Raw genomic sequence first — 25,572 nt, 5'->3', positions numbered from 1 at the left:
ACAGAGATCCCCCCCTAGCACAGCAGCCCTTTAAGACCGTGACAGGCCCATCCATGTTAGTGCCTTAACTCTCCAAGACTACATATAATTCCAAGGTTGTTTTTGGCAGCTTCTGCCAAAACCTATTCAAACAAACGAGGGCCCCGACCCGCACACTTACCGCATCCACCATTCTCTGCCAACCTGCCTCGTCTGTTTTTTTCCCACCGGCTCTCAACCCAACAACACTGTGTCTGCTTTGTATTGACAAAATATCTGCCTTCATTTATAATATTCTGTACCCGCTTCTCGGATATTCTTTCGGCGCCTACCGCTTTATACAGCTTGGGATATCTCCCCGAGCAAGAAGCTCGCCCAGAGCTCGCTAAATGGGTGGGAAGAAGATGATTATCGGTGACTCAGTAGTAAACTGAAGTTTTGTCTCTCAGAGTATCTTCTCAGAGATTCTGCTTATATCACCGTCATTATCCATATCCTATTCCACCGCCATCATGGGTCACGATCTTCCTCGGCGGCCTTCGCAGCAAGGATTCCATAAAACCTTTGGGCAGGGTCGTAGTATCAAGCGAGACTTGATTCAAGGAGATAGTCAGCGACCATCAGGTGATACTGCGTCGAATCTTAAGCGCACTCGCAATATCGATCGGCGTGATGAGCGGAGTCCGGTTGGCCAACGCGATCGTCTCGAAGGATCCAGTCCAACAGCGTTAGGTAGTGACACCCCAAAGCCTTGCTCGAAAAGCTTTGTTAAGCACAGACTGTGAACCAACTAACAATATTCTGGTACAGGAGCCAATAGACAGCGCCCTCCCGATAACGCCAGACCGCATCCTTCAAGTCAATCCTCCAAGTCGTCCACCAGCCATGTATCTAGCGTCCCCCTCAAACCAGTGCTAGATCTCATCGCTGAGAGAATGACATGGTTCAGAGCCAGAAACGAGGCGTCCAAGTCTCACAAAAGGGCAATGGCAAATCAAGAGCAAAGCCATTACCGCCCATCAGACTATGCAAGCTCACCTGAGTTGTTGGCTACTCAGCAAAGGCAAACTCTCGAAGAAATGCGCAAGGCCGAAAAAAACTTGGGAGAATTCGACGACAGAATCGCAGCAGCTATGCAGCAACTTTTGCAGCACATGTCGGAAGCCTGGTCCAAGAGCCCTGATGCATCAAATGCTTCGGAGGATCGGGAGGCATCGGAGGCCAAGATGAACACCATCCAAAATACCATACAAAAGGAGATGGAGGAATCGTTCAAGAAAGAAGCGACAGAGTCACAGCAATTGATGAAAGACCTCATCGGATCGCAAATGGCCAAGCTCAAGGAGGCGCTAACTCAAGAAAACGAGCAGAAACTGCACTCTCTTCAGAAGACGCTGGCCCAAGAGGCGGAAGACAGGGCAACCTCTCTCAGAAAGACACTAATGCAAGACAATGAGAAGCGAGTTGCAGAGATGAAGGATTCCATCAATCGAGAACACAAAGCCAGAATCATCGCGCTCGAAAATGCATTGTCAGAAGAAGCAAAGAACAAAGCCAGAATCGCCGCGCTCGAAAATGCATTGTCAGAAGAAGTAAAGAGCAAGGACAGGATTGCAGCTCTTGAGCGGGCCGTGTATGAAGAAACAAAGAACAAGGACAGGATTGCGGTTCTCGAGAAGGCCTTGTTTGAAGAAGCAAGGAACAAGGACAGGATTTCGGCTCTTGAGAGGGCCATGTATGAAGAAACAAAGAACAAGGATAGAATCGCGGTTCTCGAAAAGGCCATGTTTGAAGAAGCAAGAAATAAGGACAGGATTGCAGATCTCGAGAAAGCCTTATCTGAAGAAGCACGTAACAAGGCCAGAATTGCAGCTCTGGAGAAGACCTTGTCTGAAGAAGCAAGTAACAAGGCCAGAATTGCAGCCCTGGAGAAGGCCTTGTCTGAAGAAGCAAAGAACAGGGATAGAATTGCAGCTCTCGAAACGACTCTGTCTGAGGAAATACAAAATAAAGACAGAATTGCAGAACTAGAAAAGATTCTGTCCGAAGAAGCAAACCACAAAACCAGAGCTGCGGCGCTCGAAAAGAATTTGTCAAAGGAAAGCGAAAGGAACGCTGGACTTGGCAAAAGGGTGCTAAAGCTAGAGTTCAGAGCTGACAGGGCGGAGGCAGATCAGAAACTGCTGGTGGACTCATTGATAAGCAAGTCGCAGCTTACTTCTTTGGACGACAAGATTGCAATGATAGACGCCGAACTTAGAATGACAATCTCCGACCAACGAATACTATCGGAATCGTGGATCAACAAGGCGCAACTTGCTGAGCAGTTGCAGCAGCTCTCACTCTCTCAAGACAAAAAGTTGGGGAAGCTTGAGGCTCAGGTGAACCTATTGCCTGACCATTCCCCCAGAATCGAGGAGTTGGCGGAACAAATATGCGACCATTCGAAACTCATCAAGGACAAAGAGCAGATGCAAGACGAAGCTAATTTGCGCCTCGATTCCCTGGAATCTACTTTGACTAACTTCCTGGAGGAAGGAGAAGAAATAAAAGAGCGTGTACAAAAGCTCAGTTCGACCAAGCCGGTATCTGTCTCTAATGATCAGATATTAGAGGTCATCAAGCCCGAGATGGCAAAGAATACCAAAGACACAAGAGAGATGATTATGCAAATCCAGCACAAGCTTCGACCTTTTCTTGAGCAAGAGAGACACAAGAGAGAGACTCTGGAAGAGCAAGTCGGCGATGTCGCTCGCCAGATAACTGAGATCCAAAAAGAGAGTGCCACAACAAAGACAGACTACTCTGGGCTGACGGAGAAACTGGACGGACAAACTGATGAAGTGAAGCGGCTTGAAGAATCAACAAATATCCGTATCGGCTTGATCATGGATGAATTCAGATCTCAAATGGAATCGGTTTACATTCAGGTGCAAACCCTCAACTCATGGCAAACTAACTTTAGTACCCAAGGCCTTTACAGAGACATGGTGAATCACATCAACAGAACGATCCCGGAAGGACCAGCAGCAGTACCACAAATAAAGCTCCTCAAGCAGCAGGTGAGCGGTATTGAGACGCGTATCGCGGCCTGGGAGAGCACAAGCAACAAGAAGCGAAAGCTTGTAAGCGGCAACGCAAGGGTGGTTAATGGCCACCAAACAGACATGTAATGGAATCTTTACCGTTGTTATTATCTCTCGCACTGGGCTTTGAGAGATTTGCATGGCGCCAGGGAACAATAAGGTCAGAGAGTGTTTTTTTTTTCTTGGTTGAGGTGGTGGAATGAATTCTTTATCTCTCCGGGATTGATGAGGCCAAGAGACCGGTCAGTCTGAGTCTCGGAAATCGCGCGCCAGGATTCAAGGGCCAATGTTTGCTTCGACAGCTTGGCGCAATGGGAAACGCGTGTGGTACGGAGTGTTCCGTCAGAATGACTTTTACCGGCGAGGCGGTAACTCCCTTGGTTGCGCACACATGGGCGATCTGGAGGATTGAGTAAGATCCATGATGTATGAGATTTGAATTGCCAAGGGCCACTAAGGAGGCAGGTTGATCTGTAGACATGGTTTAACAAGAGATTTGCACTTGTGATTAGTTTCTGTTTGTGACATGTTGGTGATGAGATTTGGTGATGGTGATGGTGGTGGTGATGTTCCTATACTATTACAGGCTACTTCTGTGTAATGGACATTTCGCTGCATAACAAAAGCTACCCACAAGAGAATGTTGTAAAGAGAGTAGCACAAGCCGTGTGACGAAAAGGTGAGAATAGAGAATGTTTGCTCAATATCTTGAAAAGGGGAGACGGGAGGCATGAAATCAGGTCAATAGGATAGGACGAGTGTATTCTCAAGAGCACCTGACTTGCCCTCTGTGAACAGCTTTCAACAGCGAAACAACGTAATAAGAGACCTGTCTGATATCTACTGGGACTCGTTACATGATATGATTGCGTATATATCAAGCAATTAAATAAGGGAGTGACTATTCAGCACCCCAAGTTCGCTATTCAGCAACCCATTCTTAACTTTAAAGCAGCCTGGGTAATAATTATAGCAGATATTAGAGGTATATATAGATAGTAGCAGAGAGTAGTGATAGTAGCAGAGAGTAGTGATAGTAGCAGAGAGTAGTGATAGTAGCAGAGAGTAGTGATAGTAGCAGAGAGTAGTGATAGTAGCAGAGAGTAGTGATAGTAGCAGAGAGTAGTGATAGTAGCAGAGAGTAGTGATAGTAGCAGAGAGTAGTGATAGTAGCAGATACTCTAGGAACTGTGTAATATCTATTTCAGTAACGGTGATAAGAGATCATCTCGTTGTTACTCCATTCGGAACTCCTCTTAGCCGCTGGGGTGCTAAATAGCCCTTCCCTTAAATAAACGCCATGCCGCCGCCTCTGAAAGCTTGGAGAGAGGATACAAGCTCGTGAGCTTATCTATAGTGCAGGAAAAGCAAAACAAAGCAAAGTCAGAGCCGCCTTGCTATCTACATTTTGATGGAGAACTGAAAACTTGAGGACAGCAATGCACCAAAGTAATGTGGACTGTTAAAAGGGTACAGGAACCTATTAGAGAACATCCGAAACAAGTCCATCAGCCAATCAAAAAAGTCAATGCATTGCAAGATGCATACTGTAGACATGTAGTCAATCACAAACAATGGCTGTGTTTTTGACCCCTTCTTCTTCTATAAGCTACAAAGTGCCCTACGCATTGATTGTGTGCGACTTTTCTCTCAGATCCAAGCATCGATATCAAAAACGTCGACGCCACTTCGGAATTTCCCTGCTTGGCGGCGCGTATCGCATTATAGCGTGCATGCACCACTAAGCCCGAAACCTTAAGCTGCTGAAGTGACCTACAAGTGAGCTCGCACAGCGCTCTCTGGTGCCCGTCCATACAAAACGCACAGGCCCCCAAGGCCCAGGGGAGCACCAGTAATACAGGTACGTAGTATTAGCAGACTAGCGGACTAATAGAAGCCCAGCCTTTTAGGTAGCCGTTCGGGTGGCCTGAGCAGCGCCAGTCAAGAGTACATGCGCCTCCACCCACCGCCGGCCGCTCTTCCTGGTACCGATCGCCAAACACCATCTCGTGGGCATCTGCATCACGTCCCTCCACGAACATCCAATCCATTGCCGCTCCGCCTCGCCCTGCTGCGATTCGGCCGCCTGTCGCGCTCCGTCGATTCGCTTCTGCTCGCGAGACAAGCGCCTTGTGCGAGATACCAGAGAGCAGCGGCTGCGGCCCCGAGCTCTGCTGAGCGCCCCGACCACGATCGCCTCTGGCTCGGTCCTTTGTCCTGGCCGTCTTTTTGTCTCGCTTTTGCCTCTGTGCTGCAGCCCCCAGCCGTGCGGCACTTGCGTCTGCATCACCATCAAAGCCGCCTCCATTGTCGCGCTCTCCGCCTCTCGCTGCCGCCCGTCTCGTCGGTCGCGCTCCGCCGCTCACTCGTGCCTGCGGCATGATCACGCCCAAGCACGATGGAAGCGGCGCGGAAGACGATCGAGGTGCTCAGCCAGCGCATCCTGCCAGAACGACCCCATCACCTAGCCTTCCACCCCGAATGGCGGTTTCGCCCAAGCCACGGTGACAGCAATTCCTTTGAGGAATGGCATCATCCCCGCCTGCAATACCTGACGCTGTTGTCCGAAGCCGATCGCGGCGTCCTCTTCACCAAGTCCGACTATGACATGCGTGAGGAACCGGTCAAACCGCTTCCACGCGAGGTCAACGCGCTGGCCAAGGGGGGCGAGAAGAAGAAGCTGTCGCTGAGCGACTACAAGAACAAAAAGACGGGGGCCACGTCGTCCACGTCGCCGCCAGAACCATCAATCGCCAAGAAAAAGGAAAGCGAACGCGCTGGCGAGCTGTCAGCAAGCACGGGGGCCACCTCGGACCCCAAATCCGCATCAGAATCCAAGTCGGCCCCGGAAGCGAGGAAGATGGACAAACCCAGGCCGCGAGAATCAGATCCGCACGTCGACGCCAAACAGCGACAGGGTCGCGAACAAGCCGCTGATATGAGGTGGGTACTTGCAGCTCCGCAACAGATCGGAGCAACGGTAGCATTGAGGGATCAGCAGCAGCTAACATTGATCCAGATTACCTCTTAAACCTCCTACCAAACACCCATTACCACCCCGACCGCCTTCTCCCAATTCCAAGAAACGCGTGGCTGACCCGGATGACGAATCGCGACCTCAGAAGCGATCCAAGTCCGACAGCAGCAAGCACGTCGATGACCGGGTACAGCACTCCCGCGATGACGCGCAGAAACGCAAGGATAAAGTCTCCTCGGCGGCTTCCAGAGATGCGCCGTCGCACAAAGACGATAGGCTATCTGTTTCAGCCGCCAACTCCTCCTCTCTCCCCAATGGCAGAGCCCTTCTCAAAGGCGCCGTGGGCTCCAGTCGCAACAATACCTCACCTGCACATCGTCCACGAGGCGATTCCATGAATGGCGTGAGACCTGCCGGCACAGGAAGTAACCGAGTCACACCCACCAAACCTGAGGCACTAAGATCAACTGTGCCTCCTCTATTATCCCCCCTCCACCTCACCTTTCAGGATCGCGATGCCGAAGACAGATCGTTGGCGAAACAAAACAAAAAGAAACCTCGGGAAGAGTCCCGTGAACGGACCAAGTCGCCTAACCGAGCGCATAGAAAGTCCGAGTCCATATCTGAGCTCAAGAGACAAAGGTCACCAGCGAGAATCCCGCCGTTGCTATCGCCAACCTTGCCGCCGGTAGTGGAGGCTGCATTGTTGCTGAGAAAGAAAGCATCGATGGAGTCGTTGGAAAGCAAGCCCCTCAAGAGTAAAGATGAGAGAGAGAAGGAGCTACCAGCCAAGAAGAAGAAGCCTGTGGTTGATTACTCCGACGACGAGGACGAACCCCTTCAGCAAAAGTTACGGAAGACGCTCATGGTCAAGCTTAAAGTGCCCAAGAAATTACGGCGAGACTTTAAACGCATCCTGGCCTTGTCATCATCTACTGCTGCCCGTAAGGAGCTGCAAGCGCAAAACCAAGAACATACCACTGTATCGGAAGACACTATTCAGCCTCCACCCGCAAGGAAACGGCCTGTTGTCCCCGACACGGCGGTATCGTCAGAAAGCACCTCACAAAAGAAACCCAAAGTCCCTGAGATCCCCAACTCGTCCCGTCTTCCCGCTCCAACTACACCGTCCAAAAAGGGTGCTACCTCGATGTCACGCGTCAGCTCCAGCAACTCGTTGGCCCAGACACCTGGAGACACTGTCAACGCTACACCGTCCGCCTCTGCCTCATCTGACCGTCGGGTTAATGGCCAAGATGCAAATCGCTCAGAATCCTCCGAGGCTAAGTCTATGCGAGAGAAAGAAGCTCGGTTCTCTACTCTTGGACGCCGCCTCAAGCATGAGGCAGACACGGCAATGAGAGGTGGTGCCAGTGGTAGCTCGCGCGAGCCTGATCTAAAGAGGGGCTACGTGATTAGTTTGGAAAGTTTACTGGCCTTTATGGCCGGCTTCCAGGCGCAAAACATCTATCGCGGGTTGTGCAATAAGAGGAGCGACCCGACTGGATGGTCTAGCCTGTTCCCCCTGCTCGAATTCATCCAGGGCCAAATGAAGAGGCAGGAAGCGCACACTCGACGATTCCTCCCTCTCTATGTGCTGGTTCTGAACCTTCATGTCATGGCCATCACTGAGCTGATTCGGTGCCATGTGGCGTCTGAAAATCCTGTTCATCCACCCCCAGATTGGGTCCGGCTTGAGCGGTCACGACTCCGACTGTACTCCCAGATCAATGAGGCTCTCAACAACATTGAGAATCCTTCTCTGCGTCTTCATGTTCAGCCGCACGAATCACTTGATGATATGATGTCGGCAACTCTTCGAACCCTCAGGCACTGGTGTCACCACGAGGATGTCGACTGGGCTCCTGATGCTAACCTCGAAGAGTCCGTTGCACCTCGTGGCCACTGAAGTGAATTGGATGACATTAAAAAGGGGCAGAGGAAAACCTCTTGTCTGGTAACCTCTTATTTAAACTACCTATATACACTTTACGATAATCGGCATGGCTGATGGATGGAGTTGGGTGGGTGGCCGTTTCAGAGCCTGCGGGCTTATCTTCGCCACAATGACCTAACTGGTTTTATATGCAGGCAAAACGGGCGAACAAAAGACCTTTTTTTGTTTTTACATTAAGAGAGAGAGATTCTGCATTTTGGCGTTGGTCACGAACAATGAACCTTTTCGATTCTTCCTCTTTGTCGTCTGGCTTCATACAAGCCGAGAGGAGATGTCGGGTTTACCTGGTCGATGAAGACGAAGATTTCACCATTGCGCCACCGCGAGACGGGGGGCTGCATCAGTTATCGTTTGACCTTTTGTTTGTTAGCAAAAATACTTCTTCTTTTCTTTTTGCTTGACGTTCTTATGATATCCCCTGTGCTCAACACTGTTTTCTCTTTGTCGCCGCTTCTCTCTTTTCGCGTGTCACTATGTTTTGTGCTGGAAGCAACAACCCTGTTTGCGAACAAGCACACAGCAGGAAATGGGAATCATTCCTATTTCGTGGCGTGTGGGTTTGGGAGAATGGCTGGAAGAGGAACAATGTAATATTGATGAGTTTCTCCTTTTTCATCTACCTCATTCCCTTCAAGATTTATCTCCGCTTTCTCTCTCTACAAACTTGATTATCCTTGGACCTCAAGATATGACTAAACGTCGGATGGCATCAACCTACGGCAGCAGTTTACTTGACAAACAGGGGGATCGAGGGTGAAGAGAAAAAGAGGGAGGATGGATCGACGGAGCGGAACGACCTGGGCAGACAAGTCTATGTGCTCTGCGAACTGTTACTATTTGTTTCTCTTATTTTTGCTGAACAATAAAAGTTGGGGCGGATCCTGCGTTTTATACAATGTGCTTTATGCAATTCCCCCCTTTTCGGGTTTGCATTGCATGATGATGGCTATATCTGTGATGGAGAGCCTTGCAGAGGTCCCATTAATTAGATGGAATAAAACCCTGTTCATGATTGAAAGCGAATTTGCATACGTGATGGTTAATTAATCTCCCAGTCTTGGTGTTGTATTTACAAAGTGGGCATCCTTCTTCTCATTGGCACGTTGAAGATGGGTCGTACATACGATTTTTGGACTTGCATAATTACCGCTTTATCAGTTCACAAATGAGGACACCAGTATTTGAACGGATTGGTCGTATTTATCGAGATAATCAATGTCAAGGTTCACTTTGTACGCGGAGAAACTCAAGGTCACTATTAATTTTTTTTAATTTTTTTGGTGTTTCTACAGACAATGATTCATGCCCCCCAGCCTGGGCTCATCTGATCAGATCAAACACTTATTTGGAGGCATCGACCTTGGCGACGTGGGCCAAAAGGTCGAGGACACGGCGGGAGTAGCCCCACTCGTTGTCGTACCAGGAGACCAGCTTGACGAAGTTGTCGTTCAGGGAGATACCGGCCTTGATATCGAAGATGGAGGAGTTGGTGTTGCCGAGCATGTCGCTGGAGACGACATCGTCGTTGGTGTAGGCCAAAACGCCTGTTGCATATAGTTAGCACTCTGCTGTAAATGGACAGGAAATCTTTATGATATCGTTGCTACGTACCCTTGAGGGGACCATCGGCAGCCTTCTTGATGGTCTCGGTGATCTCAGCGTAGGTAGCGCCCTTCTCGAGGCGGACGGTCAAGTCGACAACGGAGACGTTGGCGGTGGGGACACGGATGGACATGCCGGTCAGCTTGCCGTTAAGGGAAGGGATGACCTTGCCGACAGCCTTGGCGGCACCAGTGCTGCTGGGGATGATGTTCTGGGCAGCACCACGGCCACCACGCCAGTCCTTGGCGGAGGGACCGTCAACGGTCTTCTGGGTGGCAGTGTAGGAGTGGACGGTGGTCATGAGACCCTCAACGATGCCGTAGTTGTCGTTGATGACCTTGGCGAGGGGAGCCAGGCAGTTGGTGGTGCAAGAAGCGTTGGAGATGACATCGGCAGAGCCGTTGTAGTCGTTCTCGTTGACACCCATCACGTACATGGGGGCATCGGCAGAGGGGGCAGAGATGATGACCTTCTTGGCACCGCCAACCAAGTGAGCCTTGGCCTTCTCGGTGGTGGTGAAGACACCGGTGGACTCGACAATGTAGTCGGCGCCAGTCTCGCTCCACTTGATGTTGGCAGGGTCACGCTCGGTGTAGAAGCGGACCTTCTTGCCGTTCACAACGAGGTCCTTGCCATCGACCTCAACATCGCCCTTGAAGAGACCGTGGGAGGAATCATACTTGAGCATGTAGGCCTAGTAATGTCTCGGGTTAGCGGATGAACAATGGAGCTGTGCATGAAGTGAGGGGTAGTGGTGCAATGAGGGAGCTGAGCATTGCTCGACCTTGATGGCCTTTTTTTTTTTTTTTTTGAGACATTATGCGGCCATCTGTCGACAATGCCATTCGCAGCTTCTGCCATTGCTGAGAAGATTTCTCGCCATCATAACAGTAGATGGTAGGGAACCTCCAATCTCATGGCATCAAGAGCGACATTGAAGCAGTTTAATCTTGTTATCGTCTCTTTCTCACCCTCAATTGGGTGAGAATCCGAGGGGCATTGCGTTGGGCTGAGGAGGGGCAGTTCTAGAAAAGAGGGGGGACGCGGCTCACAGCATAGGTGGTCTCGATGAAAGGGTCGTTGACGGCGACGACCTCGATATCGGGGTGCTCAACAGCGTTGCGGAAGACGATACGTCCAATTCGACCGAAGCCGTTGATGCCGACCTTGATGGGAGCCATTGTAGCTGATTTGTGACTGCGATTGATGAGTTTGCGTGGTAAGCTTCAAATCTCTGCTTCAGGGCGGGAGGGAGGAGGGGTAAATAAGTAAGGAGGAAAAAAAAAATTGGTGACGCAGGACTGGCGGGGTAGCTACTGGGCAAGGCGACGAGGGAGAGGAGGGGCAGGCGAACAGCAGTCGTAGCGTTGGCCGCAACATGAACATGGCAGTGGTAGTGGTAGTGGTAGTGGTATCGAATCGAATCGAATCGAATGGTATACTAACCTGGGCTGGAGTTGATACGAGGGAGATACGATGCTTGCTGGGGCTGGGTATGGAGAGGAAGAGAAAAGGAGGAAGAGATCAGGAGGGAGGTGGAAAGATTAATAGTGTTTCTGACACAACGGTGATGCGGCATCGGATGAGCGACATTAATGCCTGGGCTGGGACGCGTCTAAACACTGGGCCCCGCTACTGCTACAGGGCATGGCATGGCATGGCATCCATTGCAAATCATAGTAGGTAACGAGCAACTAACAGCTCAGCAGTAGCTGTGTGGTAGCCCTCCAGCTGCCGGGTGGTATCGCCTTGGGGGGGTGCGAGTATCGCCGAGTTGCTGCCCTTGCGCGCGACGGCGAGGAGCTACCTAGCAGCTACAACCAGGTACGGCGCGGTAGCTTTGACGTGACCTTGACGTACAATGCCGGGCGGTGCTTGTTTGATAAGGCAGGCAAGCAGCTTCCACCCGGTTAGCAGTCAATCATTGATAATCGTAGCATTGATAGCCTATATCGCCCACGACACCCGTATCATCAGCCCGTCCATGCCCTTTCCCATCATGCAACGCCCTGCAAACCAGCTCACCGACAGCCTCGAACTAGCAGCTCCCAAGATTTCAAACATTCGATCTCAACGATTCCACATCCGTTTGTCTAATCCGCCGCCGTAAGGCTAGGGCCACAGCCAAGCTGCTCCTAGCGAAGGCGCTGCGCTGTTTTTTACGGAACCGGCGGGGCGTTTTTGCTTCCAGGAACGGGAATTCGCCTCCCAACAAACGCCCGGCCGCCTCAATTGTCGACTCCACCGGCCAACGCCGGCCGAGTTCGAACAAAGGGAGCGGAAAGAAGAAGGCGAAGTGCAAAAAAAGGGACGTGTCAGAAGCAAGGGCTCGCCATCCGCCGTCTATCAGGAATATGAGGTCATGGCAGATGTTCTTGGAAACCCCGAGCGAGGAAAACACCATCTGACATGATGCCGCCATCCGCTCATGCTCATGGCCACGGCCCAGAGCTGAGCCCATCCCACGTTTCACCGGTGCTGCCGCGGCCGTATTATTTTTTTTGTTGGCTGTTAGACTGCCAGAGGGGGGCCAAATCCATCAACAAGCCAAGGACTCAACACGGATCACTATGTCACAGCGAGGCCGCTCTCGGGCAGCGGCCACGGCGGCTGTGGGAGAATGATCCAACGTCGCCCTTTGAACAGAGGCTGCCGCACCCCGTGGCCGCGCCTGGCTCAGTGATACGCAATTTTTTTCCCCCGTGGGTACGCGGATATAGACTTGATACGGCATGATAAGGGCAACGGTGGCGTGTGCGAATTGCAAGTGGTGAATAATGGAAATCGCTCATTGCGCCGTTTCCCAAAACAGTAGTCACGTCTCGTAATTGGCATTTGTAAGGAACTAAATGCCTGTTGATGCGGTCGGGTGTCGAGTTCACGCGGGAAGTTGGCGATGCCCTCATTTTCTTAACCTTTACATCTACAGGTCTGCTATGTGCTACTCGTACATGCCCAACCGTAAACGCAACGGCCCCTGCATTCTGCTGCATCCAGGCGGCAAAGCTCGGCTGCCATCGCGCTTCCCTAGGGCCGTTGCGGAATACAAGCGCCGGAGCGTTACGGCTTGTGGGATCTTGGAGAAGCCTGCGACCCCAGATCGCCCCATGGGCAGCCCGTCCGGCCCCGTTGAGATCGGGAGTTCCAGGAACCATCTGCGGTTGCATTCTCGTCTGCCCAGTACCGTGCCCTTCTTTAGCCGCGGCAGAGGCGCCGGGACGGACGTGCAGAGCGTTGACTGCCCTAAGGGGACCAACGAGATGCTGCTTGTCGACGTTCCATGTTCCCACTTTCACAAGTCTGCCCGGCACGAAAATAAGCCACAGGAACGCGAGGGAGCGGCTCTACCCGCTCGCTTGTCTGCTCGCTCGGCTCTCACACACTTTCTTTTCTCTTTGCTTGCTTGCCTGCTTAGAATCGTCATGAAAAGTCAGCCGATGCTGTCCACACACCCTCACCTCCAGCTCCGCCAACAGCCCGGAACTCGACGCCTTGGCCAAAGTATCCAGCATCCTGCCAAGCTTTCATCGTGGGGCCATCAAAAGGACCTTGCTTTGCAGCATCGTCTCGACCATCCGTCCACCTAAACTCCCACATGGTGTCACTAGCCGGAACAGATTCAGCATCAGCGGTGGCAGACGACGGGGCTTCTTCCACCTTGGTATCGACCCAATCTTCTCCAGTCTCACGTCGATATTCACGAACCAGCAGCTCTCTCTCTTGATCGTAGATTTCCTCGCGTCCACGGCTTAGTAGTTTGTCGGCCGCATCCGTAATGGCGTCGATTGCTTGCTTAACCTCGGCTTGTTTTGGGTCGACTGCCGCCTCTTGATCTGTTTCCATAGCTTCTGCACCCTTGTTCATCTTCTTGAGCTTCCACTTGGGGATCTTTTTGGTCTTCGTCTTGTCTTTGCCCAATCGTGCCAGGGCTTCCAAGGGTGTCTCGGTTTTCTCTAGCCTCCGGATCAACGTTGCCAGCAGCTCCGAGACCAAGACTTCATCTTCCTGGATGCGTCTCTCCCGAGCTTCGGCCTCGCGCTTTTCGTGCGCTGCCGCCGCCTTTTTCATTTCCTTCTTGCTGAAGCCTTCGAGCCAGCTATCATGCATAGCATCGGGATCATTAGCCTTTCGAACGTAGTTGCCGTCTTGATCAAAGCGTCCCTCCTCCATCTCCTCTCTGAGGTTGAAGGCTTCGACTTTTGGTGCGTTGCGTTTTAGGCCGCCCGCTCCCACCTCTTCATCCACTCCTTCTTCCTGGATCGCAAGCTCCAGATCATCCTCATCATCGCTGCTTTCACGCTCGTCCAGGCGGATAGCACCACGACTTTTACTCTTTTTTTCTTCGCCTTGAATCTGGGCATCATCGAGAAACTTGACATCCTTCTTCTTCCTGCCAGACTTTTCAAAGTTTTCATCCTCGCCATTCACTTCTTCTTTTCCTTTCTCGTCATCGTTTTCGGCCGCGAACATGTCGTCGTCGTCATCATCTTCGTTGATCGCTCCGCCCGACTGTTCCTGGTTGCTGCTTCCTTTTGCATCGTAGTTGTCCAGCTGCTCCAGGATATTGACGTTTCCCTTCTTGCGGGTCCCTGCCCGCGCGTTGAAATTCTCATTGTCCGAATCACTGTCGTAGCCATCGAGATTCACGGCACCTCGTTTCGTGGCGCCGCTGCCGCCGATGACGTCGGCGTCGAGAACCGCATCGTCTTCCCGCGCGTCTGGCGCCAAGATGGATGGATTGCGAACATCAAACTTGACTCGCTTTGTGTCCTCCTCGTTGCTGTAGTGCGTTCGGGCAAAGTTCTCGCCCGCTCGCTTGGGGCGCGCCGCAGAGTATCGAGAAGACATGGCGCTGTGGGAGGACAGAATGGCTCGGCCGATGGCCTCTTGTGCTCGAGTGGTGGGCAGAGAAGCAGGTCAAAAGAACCAGCCAATAACAGTATGCCTCCCTAAACAATTGTTAATGAATACTTCAAACAAAATAATCAGAGATGACGTGTTGAGAAGGCAATGAGTGGCGCGTGTTTAGCGCAGGGAAGCTCGAGACCGGGATTAACTTTTTGGCGTTGGTCGCAGCTCTACGATAAGAGGTACCTGCGTCACTCAACAGCTGCCTCCACTGCGAACCCCACGTCTTCCGCCTTTCTCAACTTTTGACTTGTACTTCACCAAGACAGTGAAAACACAGCAGGAATCTCTGTAACGCTGAAAGAGTTGCTATCGAGAAATATCGGGAGAGGTTGATTTGACTGCGTTAATCTCGATCTCCCTTGGACCATTTCATAATCTAGTTGCCAGGAAGCCCCGTCATATTCGCCTGCTGCCTACTACTACTTCGTCAAGATGGTGAGTTTGACACATCGCCTCCCAGAGCTGTCTGCTACTGTCTGCTAACATCTCGCAAGTCTTTTGGTGCCTTCGATCCCGGAAATCCGGAACACCTCTACAACATGGCACGCCATGGCCGACGACCCATAATCCAGCGGTTCGACGAGTATTACAGATGTTACCCCCTCATCATGGCGCCGGGCAGTGAACGGCCAGAGCTGAACTTTGGATCCAAGATCATTCTTCCGCCGTCGGCGCTGGACAAAGTTTCTAAACTTCATGTTCAGTGGCCCTTGCTGATGGAAATGATTAACGGCGAAAAAGGCAAACACTCGCATGCTGGTGTTCTAGAGTTCATTGCTGAAGAAGGTCGGGCATATATCCCCCAGTGGGTGAGTTGCCGAATACTCTAGACCAGTCCCCTTTGATGCAGCGTTGGCTAACTGTTGACAGATGATGGTGACCCTGGGCTTGGATGTGGGTGACATGATCCAGATTCGAACGACTTCGCTTGAGCTGGCCAGAATGGTCAAGCTTCAGCCACAATCCGTCAACTTCCTCGATATTAGCGATCCAAAGGCAGTTTTGGAAAAAGCATTCAGAAATTTTGCAACCCTTACAAAAGGCGATATTTTCAACTTTGAGTACAACGACGAGGTCTACGAGGTCGCGGTCCTGGACGTCAAGCCAGAGACAGAAAAGATGGGTGTCAGCATGATTGAAACTGATGTGTCGGTTGAGTTTGCGGCACCGGTTGGCTACGTCGAACCTGAGAGGAAGAGCGGAACCAGCACACCAAGGAGCACCATGGGCGGCGTGCCTGCTGGCGGTGTTTTACACAGTCAGGGGACCATGGCTCAAGCCATAAACTACAGCTCTATTGCTCCATCAGTGACCAGCGTGCCGACCAATTTCCTTGGAGAAGGCCAGCGATTGACCAAGAAGGGGAGCAAGACTGCAACGCCAAAACCCGCAACGCCAGTACCGGTCGACACGACCGGCGCCCCAAGACGACGAAACGGCGCCCCCGCACCTCTTCGCCTTCCTCCCAACAAGCTTTTCTTCGGATACGAACTGAAGCCACTGAAGACGGATACCGAGAAGGACCAGGACAAAGAGAACTCATCCAAGCCCCACTTTGCTGGTCAAGGACAGAGTCTGCGTGGGACCACGAAGAGAAAGGGAGACGCCGACGACAAGTCAAAAGCCCCAGATAAGAAGGGACCAAATGATGGAAACAGACTAGATGGCCGACGACCACGGTAAATGGGCCTCATTGTTGGTATTATTCATCTTGCAGTGCGGCGTTTGGGGCTGGGAAATTGTGACATAGGATGGTTTGATGAATTCATAGCATAGAAATCATAGCTCTACGTTTTCTTTCGCATAATCTGTACCCTGATTTACTTTCCGTTCACTGGGCTGGATAATGAAAGGTGTCCACCTTCACTTAGATTTGCCTTCATTTAGATTCTGCTGAAGAGATGGGCATGCACTGACGACTGCGTACATGTAACTGCACCTGGCAGAGCTGAAGTCACCGTTGTTGGGCGAATTTACAACAGGAGTATTCACTTAGGAGAAGAGGATACAGAAGATGTTTTGAATGATTTAAATTTCCAGCACTGGCTTAAAGCAAGTTCACTGCAATCTCATCCAGATCCATGACTACCGCATGATATTCGTTAAATGGCCACTTTCCCCCGAAATCCTCAAATGTAAATAGCATCCATAATGGCCCATATTCTCGTCTCCAACTAGGCTAAATAGTGAAGCAAAATGCAAATGGTGCCCGAGCCTAGAGAAATGAATAGAAAATAATAACCAGGGTTTAGAATGGCTACGGCTTCGTGTCAGAGCCCTCCGCGACCCAGGATTGGAATTTCTTGTCGTTGTCATCGTTGGCGGCAGCGCTGAAGCAAAGGTCACGAGTCAGCTGGAGTGATTGAAGATATTTCCCTTGAAGGGAGCGAGAGGAGCTTGGAATTGGTTCTGTGTAGGCCTCGATTATGAGTGTAACTTTACATACCTCTGAGTGTCAGCCTCTTCCTTCTTCAAGGTGGCGGACTTGTCTTCCTTCTTGACTTTCTTGCTTGGGGTAGCGTCTAGTTCGAGATCGTCGTCCGTTTGATCGTCAACCTCCGGCGCCTGGGCCTTGGCACCCTTCTTGCCTCGCTTCTTGGAGGGAGTGGCAGTCTTGCGAGGAGTCTTGGGCTTGGTGGCGCTGGCGGGAGGAGTTTCAGTGGTATCGTCCTTGGGGTGGCGAGCATGGAACTCCTTCATGATAGTCTTGGAGAAGTGCTGACTATATTTGTGAAAGATGTCTTTGTTAGCTCCTGTTACTCAAGGTACGGGGGGGCCTATAGCGAAGCTGAGGGAGAGTTAGACGTACGACATGGCGTCCCTGGTAAACGAGTGACCGAGGCTGGTCATGATCTCCTCGACGCGTGGCCAGTTGTAGCGAACTTTGGTGCCTTCTTGGTTTCCCTGGATGATGGCGACGCAGAGGTCACGCTCGGCGGCGTCATCCCACTTCTTTTCCTGAGGGGCCATGATGGATATGAGTTGTGATCTAGTAGAAAGCAGTGGTGATATTTTTCTTTCCAATGCAGCAAAGTATTGCTTCGGGTGCTGGTATGGCGTGGAGAGAAGAAGAGAGCGGAGTGAGGAGTGAGTAGAAGAGTGCTCATACAAGAGCCAAGGAAAATATACGGGGTATAAGTACTGGGTAGGTGGTCAAGTTTGAGCAGCAGAAAGCAGGGCGGTGTGGATGGATTGTTCAAGGCTTGTAAACGGGATTCTCTAGAGTGCAGAGTCTTGGTTTCTCTCTCGCTCTTCACTTTGACGTGACGATGAAACATTGATGGCTTGCTGCTTATAGTCCCTTTAAATTGGATTTTCTCATGGAGTGACTAAGCCTGTTTTTCTGTGTAGTGAAGCTTTAGTAATTCATATGTGAGCCGAGTTTGAGTTATACATCCTGGTGAATGTTATGTTGTTTGGGTGGGAGATGCATATTACATGTTATAGGATGCGGATTGACTGGTGACAGCAAGAGGCTGTACTAATTGTATCCGGAACCTGGCATGAATTCTGTCATATTCAATCACCGTCAACTCTCTTGTTTATAAGGTATATCCACCTAATAGGTACGTCTTAACTGGAGGCCTGGTGACTTGTACCTACCAGCGGTACTCCGGTCGAGACAATGTGTCTCCCTATGTAAAGCATTTCATGGTTTGTACTGCAGTAAATCATGACTACCTCCAAGGAGTTACTCTCAACCAGTCCAGTCTTACGTTAAAATGGAATATTAATATGTATATGATGGCGATAGTAGAAGAAGAGAGCGGTAGTAGCAGGAATGAGAAATCCGTCAATACTGTCGCTACTATTCCTATTCCATAAGATGCACACTTTAACGAAGATATTTTCAACTTCAAGATAGTGAGGTTTCATTAAAAGAAGGATTTAGAGAAATAATAGTTATTCTGGACAGTGGTAATTACTACAGAAAATTAATATGTGACAGCATAATAATGATTGAGGTAAGCTGGATTGGAACGTGAAGCAAAACTTTTAACTTCTTGTATCCTTGAACCGTAACTGGATGGAATCGTTCTCCATCAGGCATAGCGAAACCCTGGCAGCTTACTCGGAGGAAGTTTGCCAAATCTGGATGGGCGTTTGCGAAAGTTGTCCAAGCTCTGGGGAGCTTTGCTTCGGTATAACCAGGGCAGCACATCAGAGCTCCCATGAACTCGTGGAGCTTGAGGCCCTTGGTAGCATCTGCGACGCCATTCTTGCAGGTTTGTTGAAAAGCGCGGCAAAGCGCGTCGGTGCGAGTCACATATTCAGTAGCAGGCGCCATTCTGTAGAACATACGCCGCAGCCTTTCCGTATTGGTGATACCTCGCATGAGTAAAGCCGGTCCCGTATGGTATACCCTTCATTTCATGGTTCTCGATCTTATTAGAGAGATTCCACTCCATCTTGAGGCAGGTACCCAGGTCTATCCAAATCACTGGCGCCATGAGGCTAGTAATAATGATTTCACAGACATGGGGCGATCACAGGTACACTTGCACCATCGGCGAACAGACTTGGAGGATCGGTTGATGTTGATATACTTGTTACAGAAGTCGAATATGTTCACAAAGTTATCCACCGAATACCTCTGCTCGAACCACGATTGGCAAGTAGACGGTTTGTCCAGTTTGCGAGATCTCTTGTCTGCTTCGGCCGTTTGGTCAATGAAAATCCTTCGATAGGTCAGTACTGTAAAAGTAAAGTATTGCGGCGAGGGATGGGGGCTACTTACCTAAGTCTGTTCAAGGTTCTGTTCTTCCAAGAGTTTGCTAGCCGTTGAAATTTCTTATGGCTATACACAAAACAGTATTCTCTCCATTCATCTGGGAGAGTTTCGAAATGGAATGGCAGTGCAGCCTCTTCCTAGGTGCGACTGAGCGTGGCCAAGTATAAAACTCGACAACTCACTTTAAACTCGCCAAAAAGAACTTTAATCTCATCTTTCCAGTCTTTGTCCTTTGCCTCGCATGATCTCGATAGATCTGGAATTCCCAGAAACTTTCGGATATCTTCTTGTAAAACATTTCAGCCAACTGTTGGCTGTGAAATTATTGGCTATTAAAGTAATATAACAATAGAAGAATACTTACTTAAAATCCTGCTTGCCAGTCCTTAAAAGCTCTCTTCATCTCTGCAGCATAGTCGGCATAGAGGTGCACTGCTTACAGGTGTTGCTGGTACAATGGTACTTGAAGTATTAGGTGCCCTCTGCGTTGCGCCTTGCGTCGTGCCTTGCGTCGTCTGAGAGATCTGGAGGAGAGGGATAAAAGAGGAACAGGAGGAAAACCGCTAGAATTAGAAAAGAGAGTAACCGAACGAAATAAACGCCTCATAAAATAAGAAAAGAGTAACGTGGAAAGAATGTGGCAGAGGGAAAATAAAATGGCAGGCAGAAATGAAGTTGCCACTACGTGATGATATATCAACCTACTAGGCATCCCATAGCAGCTCGGTTAATATTTCTTTTCCAGTCTCTACCTTGCAAAATGTAGAAGCATGCTAAATAGCTGCAAGAATACTGGATGGAGACGCTCCATCTCCAATATTGAATAGATATCTCATATCAAAGTAGTCATGCTCGCATAAATAGAATGTCATGATGGCACGTTAATTCATATGAGCAGTTAGATGTCTTGTAGTCAGAGCGCTTATGCACCCTCAGCGACATACAGTCCGCTGGTTACGAATGCAAAGAGTCATGTGGTCAAAGATCAAAGTCTTGCGTTGCAGATATTTCCTGTCTATCGAAGACGGTATATGCTTGCGTTTAAATGCGAATATCTTGCCCTCCCAATGTAGATACCACTCAACCAGCTAACCCTTTCTTCAATCCATGTCCCATAGCCCAAAGAGTATCCACTGGTTTCCATCGGTATGTAAACCCCCAAAAAGAGTGGCATCCATCTGAATAGCTTTCAGATAAGCTTAGTAGTCCATCTCGAGCTTGGGTTCTTCATCCATATCGTCACCATTGGTCCTATAGAGAGAAGACAAAATTAGTCTCGTGTTATTTGAGGTGTCGGGGAGGATAAATAGCTGAGAGGTACTCACGAGGCGACGGATTTGGCGCGCTTAGAAGGCCTGATCGATGGACTGCGCATTTCCTCGTCTTCAATAGCCTCCTCCAGCTTGAGATTCATGTCGTCATCGTCATCCGCGACAATCTCTTTCTTGGGAGTGCGGCGCTTGCGAGGAGTGGCCGTCTTGCGAGGAGTAGCACCTTTGGCACTTCCAGCACCAGAGTCAGCGGTAGTGGCAAGGCCAGTGGTATCGCGGTTCTTGCGCAATTTCTGAACATGCTGGCTAGAAAAGGCAAGACGCGTTAGCAGGCGAAGACTTCAAAGAACTGAACAAGAGAAACTGTGTACTTGATGGCGTCGTAGCTGTAGGTGTAGCCTCGAGCCTGCATCTTTCGGGTGACCTCGGTCAAGAAAGCCTTGCCGCCCTTGACTTCATCAATGACGCACAACAGGAGAGCTTCATGTGCTGCGGCATCCCAGCCACGGGTGGGCTTGTTACCAGAAAGAGTAGCATCGGCAGACTTCGGGGCACCCATGATGAATAGCAAATAAGACGACGGAGTGGTAGGATATTCTGAAAGGGGATAGAGCAAGTGAAGAATGAATAGACTTGGGATGTGTGGGTTGGAATAGACGGTTGTAGAGTGAGGATGGAGTGTAGAGATGGAAGAGGGAAAGCAGAAAAGAACGGGCAAGAATATAAGGTATGGATGTGCGGTAAGTGGAAATTCTGCCGGCTTCTGGCTCCCCGCCAACTGGCAGTGAAGTGAAGCGAAGTGAAGTGAAGTGCAAGTGTTGGAGAGATTCAATGCGGACTTTGTACTAAAAGTACATGAGGAAGCACCATGTAAACTTGTCATACCGAAGTGCGCTCTCAGAAAAGGTATAACCCATCTCCTTGAGATCTGTCATCACCTTTGTCCAATCCTCAGTGGACAAAGTCACGTTGTGAAACACGGATACGAGGATATCTTCGTGAACTTGAGGACTCCACTTCATCAACTGGCGAGAAGAAGCCATTTTTGGCGTTTTTGATGATGATTCTGGAGGATGATGATGTTGGGAACGAGAAAAAAGCTTGCAAGAGGTGACGAAATTTTATAGAAGGCTATGAGGGTGGTGAAGATAATGACGGTAAGTGGTGAAGGTGGTGAAAGAAGGAAAGATAGTAGAGGAAGTAGAGGGAGTAGAGGAGCATGAAATAATAAGGCTTGCAAAAGTGAATGAAGTTTGAAGATGGGATTAAAAACTCTGCAGAAAGGAATACGGTGTATAATTGAAGTCTGTAGATGAGCAGTCTGGACTTAGACTGCCCAGATAAGCAGAGAGGAGAAGGTAAAGGGGGTGGGCGAACATGTCCATAAGTGACAGGTTGTGTCTTATTCATCAGGCACAGCTATTTCTCCAGAACAAAATGTGAATGTGGCGATCGTTGGCAGGAAAAAGAGAAAGGAAACGGGGTCAGGAAATAGACGGGGGTGAAAAAGTGAATCTGTCCTCTCAAGAGGGTGGGAGAAAAAATCCATCAAGCACAGAAAGCCAAAAGTATAGCATCGACATATCGAGTCAAAAGAAACATCCTCTTACCGTATGGCACTCCATGAGGTCTCATGGCCCTGGGCAGTCAAAAACTCCACGATCGCGGCATTGCTCTGCTGGTTGAAGCTGCCCGCTTGGTTGCCCACCTGATAGAAGGCGACGAGGAGATCGTTGAGGAACTCAACATTGTCCCAAGTTCCAGACGATTTAGTGGCTGAGCCTGGAGTCGACGCGGAAGCAGCTTTGGGAGGCATGATGCGTCCTTGTTGGGTTGATGATGGGAATCTCTTTTCTTTTTCTGGATTGATTTCGAGGTTGGAGGTGGTGAGTTGAGCGGGAGGATGCGATGTTTGACGGCTGCCAGATGCTACCTGATGCTACCTGCTTATATGGCGGTTGGAAGCAGACAGGCGATAGGCAAGTGGAGGCGGTGAATTGGTTTCAATGGAAGCTCACATTATGCTCGCACCCAATACATGCAGCACTCATTTGGGATTGGCTACCTATATCCAGCAATACCTAGTAACAATCTTTGGTGTGTAAGGACGACGTGCAAAGTACAAATCCCCCCATTCCCAGTACTCCCAACGCATGGTAGCATTTACTTCTTGGTACGTATACGAACCCGGTGTCCCTGTCAATCCTTTGCTTCTCTACAGGCATGCTTAGTTTGAGACGCCGGAATACTGAAGTCGAAGTTCTAGCTAGTCAATTCCATCTATTATTGTAATATCTAAGGCATACCGCTAGCTAAGATACGGGGGAGAGAATATGCGAAAGCCGTTTGAGCTCCATGCACCCAAACACTCCTAGAACACCCAGCCCAGCATTATTTACCCATCTACACCTCCAGTTGCTTGCCGTACCGCTCATCATGCCATCATGCCACTTCCGTTGTGTCTCTACCTAGAGATGAAGCTATAATCCCAATGAGCCAACTCCACAAGAAAACGCTAAGACACCCACCAAGGGGGAAAAGTAGACAAAGAGGAAAAAGACCCAGCATCCTTGTATATCGACATCGTAAACCAGGAGACACCTTTTCAACAGAGTCTCCAAGAAGAGAGATATAATCTGAAAAAAAGGGGAACAGAAATATTAAACCAACCCGCTAAACACGCCCGAATTGTGCAAATATGCTACCTTCCTGTGTCGAATCACTCCACTCAACAGATACTCCATTCAACGTCCGGCTTCAGATCTGACCTTCTCTATACCCAAAACTAACGCGCTCTATTAGCATCGGCCGCAATCATTGAACAAATTCGTGAAACTTACTCTGGGGGATATGGATCTGTGCCATCCGTGCCGTTATGGGCAGCTAGGGCCAACACAGCTTCGTCATCGAGAGCAGAGTCTTGACCAAGGTCGTGAGGATCTAATCGTTGTCGTTTGGAAGGATGTTCGTCTGCATCGTCGTCGTCATCACCACTCTGTACAGCGTCAAGTTGCAGCTGTTCTTGAGAGGTTGTCGACCCGGGTTCCGATTCAATTAGATGATTAGAGGCGATATCATTTGGTGTTTGAGCAGAGACAGAGATGCCATCGGCATCAGCAAGCTCTGTTTTGAGCTGCGGCTGAAGCTGTGACTGATGCTGCTGAAGTTGTTGCTGGAATTGGTGCTGTTGTTGCTGTTGGAACTGGTGCTGATGTTGGGATTGAAGCTGTTGAGTCTGAAGTTGTTGAAGCTGCTGTTGCTGCTGAAGCGGTACAACAGGAGAAGTCATGACTGGGCCGTGACCCGGCATAGAGGTAGATATCATGGCCCCAGGAAGCACCGCCGGGACGACAGCAGGAACAGTGGTAGGAACGCCGGCGGGAAGATTAGTTGGAGAGCCATCTGCGGTATCAACGTCAGGCTCCTGGACCTGCGACTTTCGAGGACGGCCCCTGCCAGGCCCTGGTCTCCTTGTGATGGGATTCAAGGTTGGATCAGCTCTCCTAGCGCTCTCAGAGTGACTTCCATCCACCTCCGCCTTGTTTTGGGCCCTCCTTAGGCCTTGAAAGTGTTGCCTACGTTTCTGTCAGCAAAGGGTAAATCACGTTGGGAAGAAAAACTGCGGTGTTGCTGATGGACGAGGTTTAGGTGAAGGGGGTATATATTATGTAAATGTATATATACCAGTGTAAGCGGCGGAGTCAAGTGTAAGTGGGAATAATTATACTTGGATGGTATGGGTACAGTAGACAATATGGCGGGGAAAACATTGTGGTGTCTATCGAGAACGGGGACCATTTGCATGCATTTGAAGCTGACCGACGATGGTGATTGCGCATGCTGTCTCCATTCCCATCCAATCCAAGCTCAAGTACTCGCGGTCGGGAATACAAAACACGGGCACCATCGAAATGACGCTGGGTATAAGAGTATAAGAACATGAGAGACACCTACCGACATCCTTCATTGGTGAAGCCGTAGCCGAGGCTGCGCATATGATTACCGATGGTTGTCCATTCCGCGCCGCTGATAACACCGATGTTCTTGACGGACAAAATGGTGAAGAACAGATCTTTGTCTGCCCTGTCATTCCAGTTCTTATTCATGCTAGAAATACGATGAATATGAAATAACCCGAAAGTCAACAGCCAAATGGCAAACAATAAACAGGCGTGCCGGGAAGGCGGTGGGTCGATGAGCCTCTAGGCCGGATTGTCTTGGTGACCTGCGGTGAGATAGAAGCTGTTAAGAGCAGAGGGCAATCAATGGCAAAATTGGTAGTGGGAGAATGGGGTACGGAGGTATAGCAGAGAAAGAGGTTGGGGAGCCGTGGAGTAAAGGGGCCCGTGCATTCTTGTGCCGTGCGCCGGAGGGCGGATCAACGGTTAGTCCGGCGGTTTGGAGCTGGGCATGAGCTGAGCTGGCGCTGCTGGGCATGTCGTACCATGGCGCTGAAACACGAGCAATGCGGCGGTGGTACGGCTGCAAGGTCAATATTTCCCTTTTAACAATGTCTACGAGACGGCTTCCAGCTTATCTACTGCAATTACGAGCTCCAGTGAGGCGTGAGGGAGGATTGTAGCAATGTTGAAGACGGCGATGCAGCGACTTAGCCGACGTTGACACGGGGTTTACCCGCCAAAGTTTCGTTTTTAGCGGGTAACGAGAGGAGAGCTGAGGTACGGTACATACAGGTTAAGGTTAGCAGGCCAGCAATCAGCTGTCGAGCGATACGAAAGCGTCGGACGAACGTGAGTGATAGCTCGTCTTTGCTGCAATTGGCCACGGATGGGAACGGGAGGATGAGTCAAAGTCGCAGCGACATTACTAATTAAACCGAGATAGATCTGCGTGCGCCTGACTGGGAGCTGCCGTAGCGGTTCTTTTGTCTCGAAAAGGGCTACTTCGTACATACGAGCATACTCGTACAGTAGCAGCTTTGAGCAGGTACAATTACAAAGTATGGGGTACAGAGTGGATATTGCTCGGACGAGAGTTCGAGGGATGAGTAAGAATGGACGAGGGAAAATGCAGCAACACCTTGGACGAGCGAGATA

General features: G+C 50.1%; 9 protein-coding genes across 9 annotated transcripts; 3 read left to right on the top strand and 6 right to left on the bottom strand.

The window, feature by feature from the left end:
* Positions 1–503: 503 nt before the first annotated feature.
* Positions 504–3,146, top strand: TRIVIDRAFT_11899 (uncharacterized protein; the record flags this gene model as incomplete). The annotated part of the gene is made up of 3 exons (XM_014102915.1): positions 504–711; positions 790–1,561; positions 2,183–3,146. Coding segments are annotated over 3 exons (1,944 nt in total), but the record flags the coding sequence as incomplete, so codon positions are not given.
* Positions 3,147–5,463: 2,317 nt separating this feature from the next.
* On the top strand, positions 5,464–7,930 carry TRIVIDRAFT_113752 (uncharacterized protein; the record flags this gene model as incomplete). The annotated part of the gene is made up of 2 exons (XM_014103206.1): positions 5,464–6,008; positions 6,085–7,930. Coding segments are annotated over 2 exons (2,391 nt in total), but the record flags the coding sequence as incomplete, so codon positions are not given.
* A 1,286-nt stretch (positions 7,931–9,216) lies between these two features.
* On the bottom strand, positions 9,217–11,086 carry TRIVIDRAFT_79043 (uncharacterized protein; the record flags this gene model as incomplete). The annotated part of the gene is made up of 4 exons (XM_014103205.1): positions 9,217–9,543; positions 9,611–10,295; positions 10,654–10,798; positions 11,048–11,086. 3 exons carry the CDS (start codon positions 10,780–10,782, stop codon positions 9,341–9,343), a joined length of 1,017 nt encoding a protein of 338 aa, XP_013958680.1.
* Positions 11,087–12,002: 916 nt separating this feature from the next.
* On the bottom strand, positions 12,003–14,449 carry TRIVIDRAFT_208503 (uncharacterized protein; the record flags this gene model as incomplete). Its single annotated transcript, XM_014103204.1, has 2 exons — positions 12,003–12,890; positions 13,054–14,449. The coding sequence occupies 2 exons, from the start codon at positions 14,447–14,449 to the stop codon at positions 12,175–12,177; spliced, it is 2,112 nt and encodes a 703-aa protein (XP_013958679.1).
* Positions 14,450–14,746: 297 nt separating this feature from the next.
* TRIVIDRAFT_71825 (uncharacterized protein) lies at positions 14,747–16,315 on the top strand (the record flags this gene model as incomplete). Its single annotated transcript, XM_014103203.1, has 3 exons — positions 14,747–14,947; positions 15,007–15,321; positions 15,383–16,315. The coding sequence occupies 3 exons, from the start codon at positions 14,945–14,947 to the stop codon at positions 16,193–16,195; spliced, it is 1,131 nt and encodes a 376-aa protein (XP_013958678.1).
* A 454-nt stretch (positions 16,316–16,769) lies between these two features.
* Positions 16,770–17,482, bottom strand: TRIVIDRAFT_219926 (uncharacterized protein; the record flags this gene model as incomplete). The annotated part of the gene is made up of 3 exons (XM_014103202.1): positions 16,770–16,842; positions 16,959–17,234; positions 17,322–17,482. 3 exons carry the CDS (start codon positions 17,480–17,482, stop codon positions 16,770–16,772), a joined length of 510 nt encoding a protein of 169 aa, XP_013958677.1.
* A 1,098-nt stretch (positions 17,483–18,580) lies between these two features.
* Positions 18,581–20,218, bottom strand: TRIVIDRAFT_61263 (uncharacterized protein; the record flags this gene model as incomplete). The annotated part of the gene is made up of 8 exons (XM_014103201.1): positions 18,581–18,801; positions 18,842–18,967; positions 19,033–19,191; positions 19,251–19,310; positions 19,427–19,558; positions 19,685–19,807; positions 19,950–19,996; positions 20,189–20,218. Coding segments are annotated over 8 exons (898 nt in total), but the record flags the coding sequence as incomplete, so codon positions are not given.
* A 347-nt stretch (positions 20,219–20,565) lies between these two features.
* TRIVIDRAFT_30862 (uncharacterized protein) lies at positions 20,566–22,331 on the bottom strand (the record flags this gene model as incomplete). The annotated part of the gene is made up of 3 exons (XM_014103200.1): positions 20,566–20,821; positions 20,887–21,112; positions 22,136–22,331. The coding sequence occupies 3 exons, from the start codon at positions 22,329–22,331 to the stop codon at positions 20,566–20,568; spliced, it is 678 nt and encodes a 225-aa protein (XP_013958675.1).
* Positions 22,332–23,272: 941 nt separating this feature from the next.
* Positions 23,273–24,621, bottom strand: TRIVIDRAFT_219923 (uncharacterized protein; the record flags this gene model as incomplete). The annotated part of the gene is made up of 3 exons (XM_014103199.1): positions 23,273–23,300; positions 23,356–24,090; positions 24,470–24,621. The coding sequence occupies 3 exons, from the start codon at positions 24,619–24,621 to the stop codon at positions 23,273–23,275; spliced, it is 915 nt and encodes a 304-aa protein (XP_013958674.1).
* Between the last annotated feature and the right edge of the window lie 951 nt (positions 24,622–25,572).

Source organism: Trichoderma virens (genome assembly GCF_000170995.1).
Source record: "Trichoderma virens Gv29-8 chromosome Unknown TRIVIscaffold_4, whole genome shotgun sequence".
In the NCBI taxonomy this organism is placed as follows: domain Eukaryota; kingdom Fungi; phylum Ascomycota; class Sordariomycetes; order Hypocreales; family Hypocreaceae; genus Trichoderma; species Trichoderma virens.
This window is presented reverse-complemented; position numbering and strand designations above follow the sequence as displayed.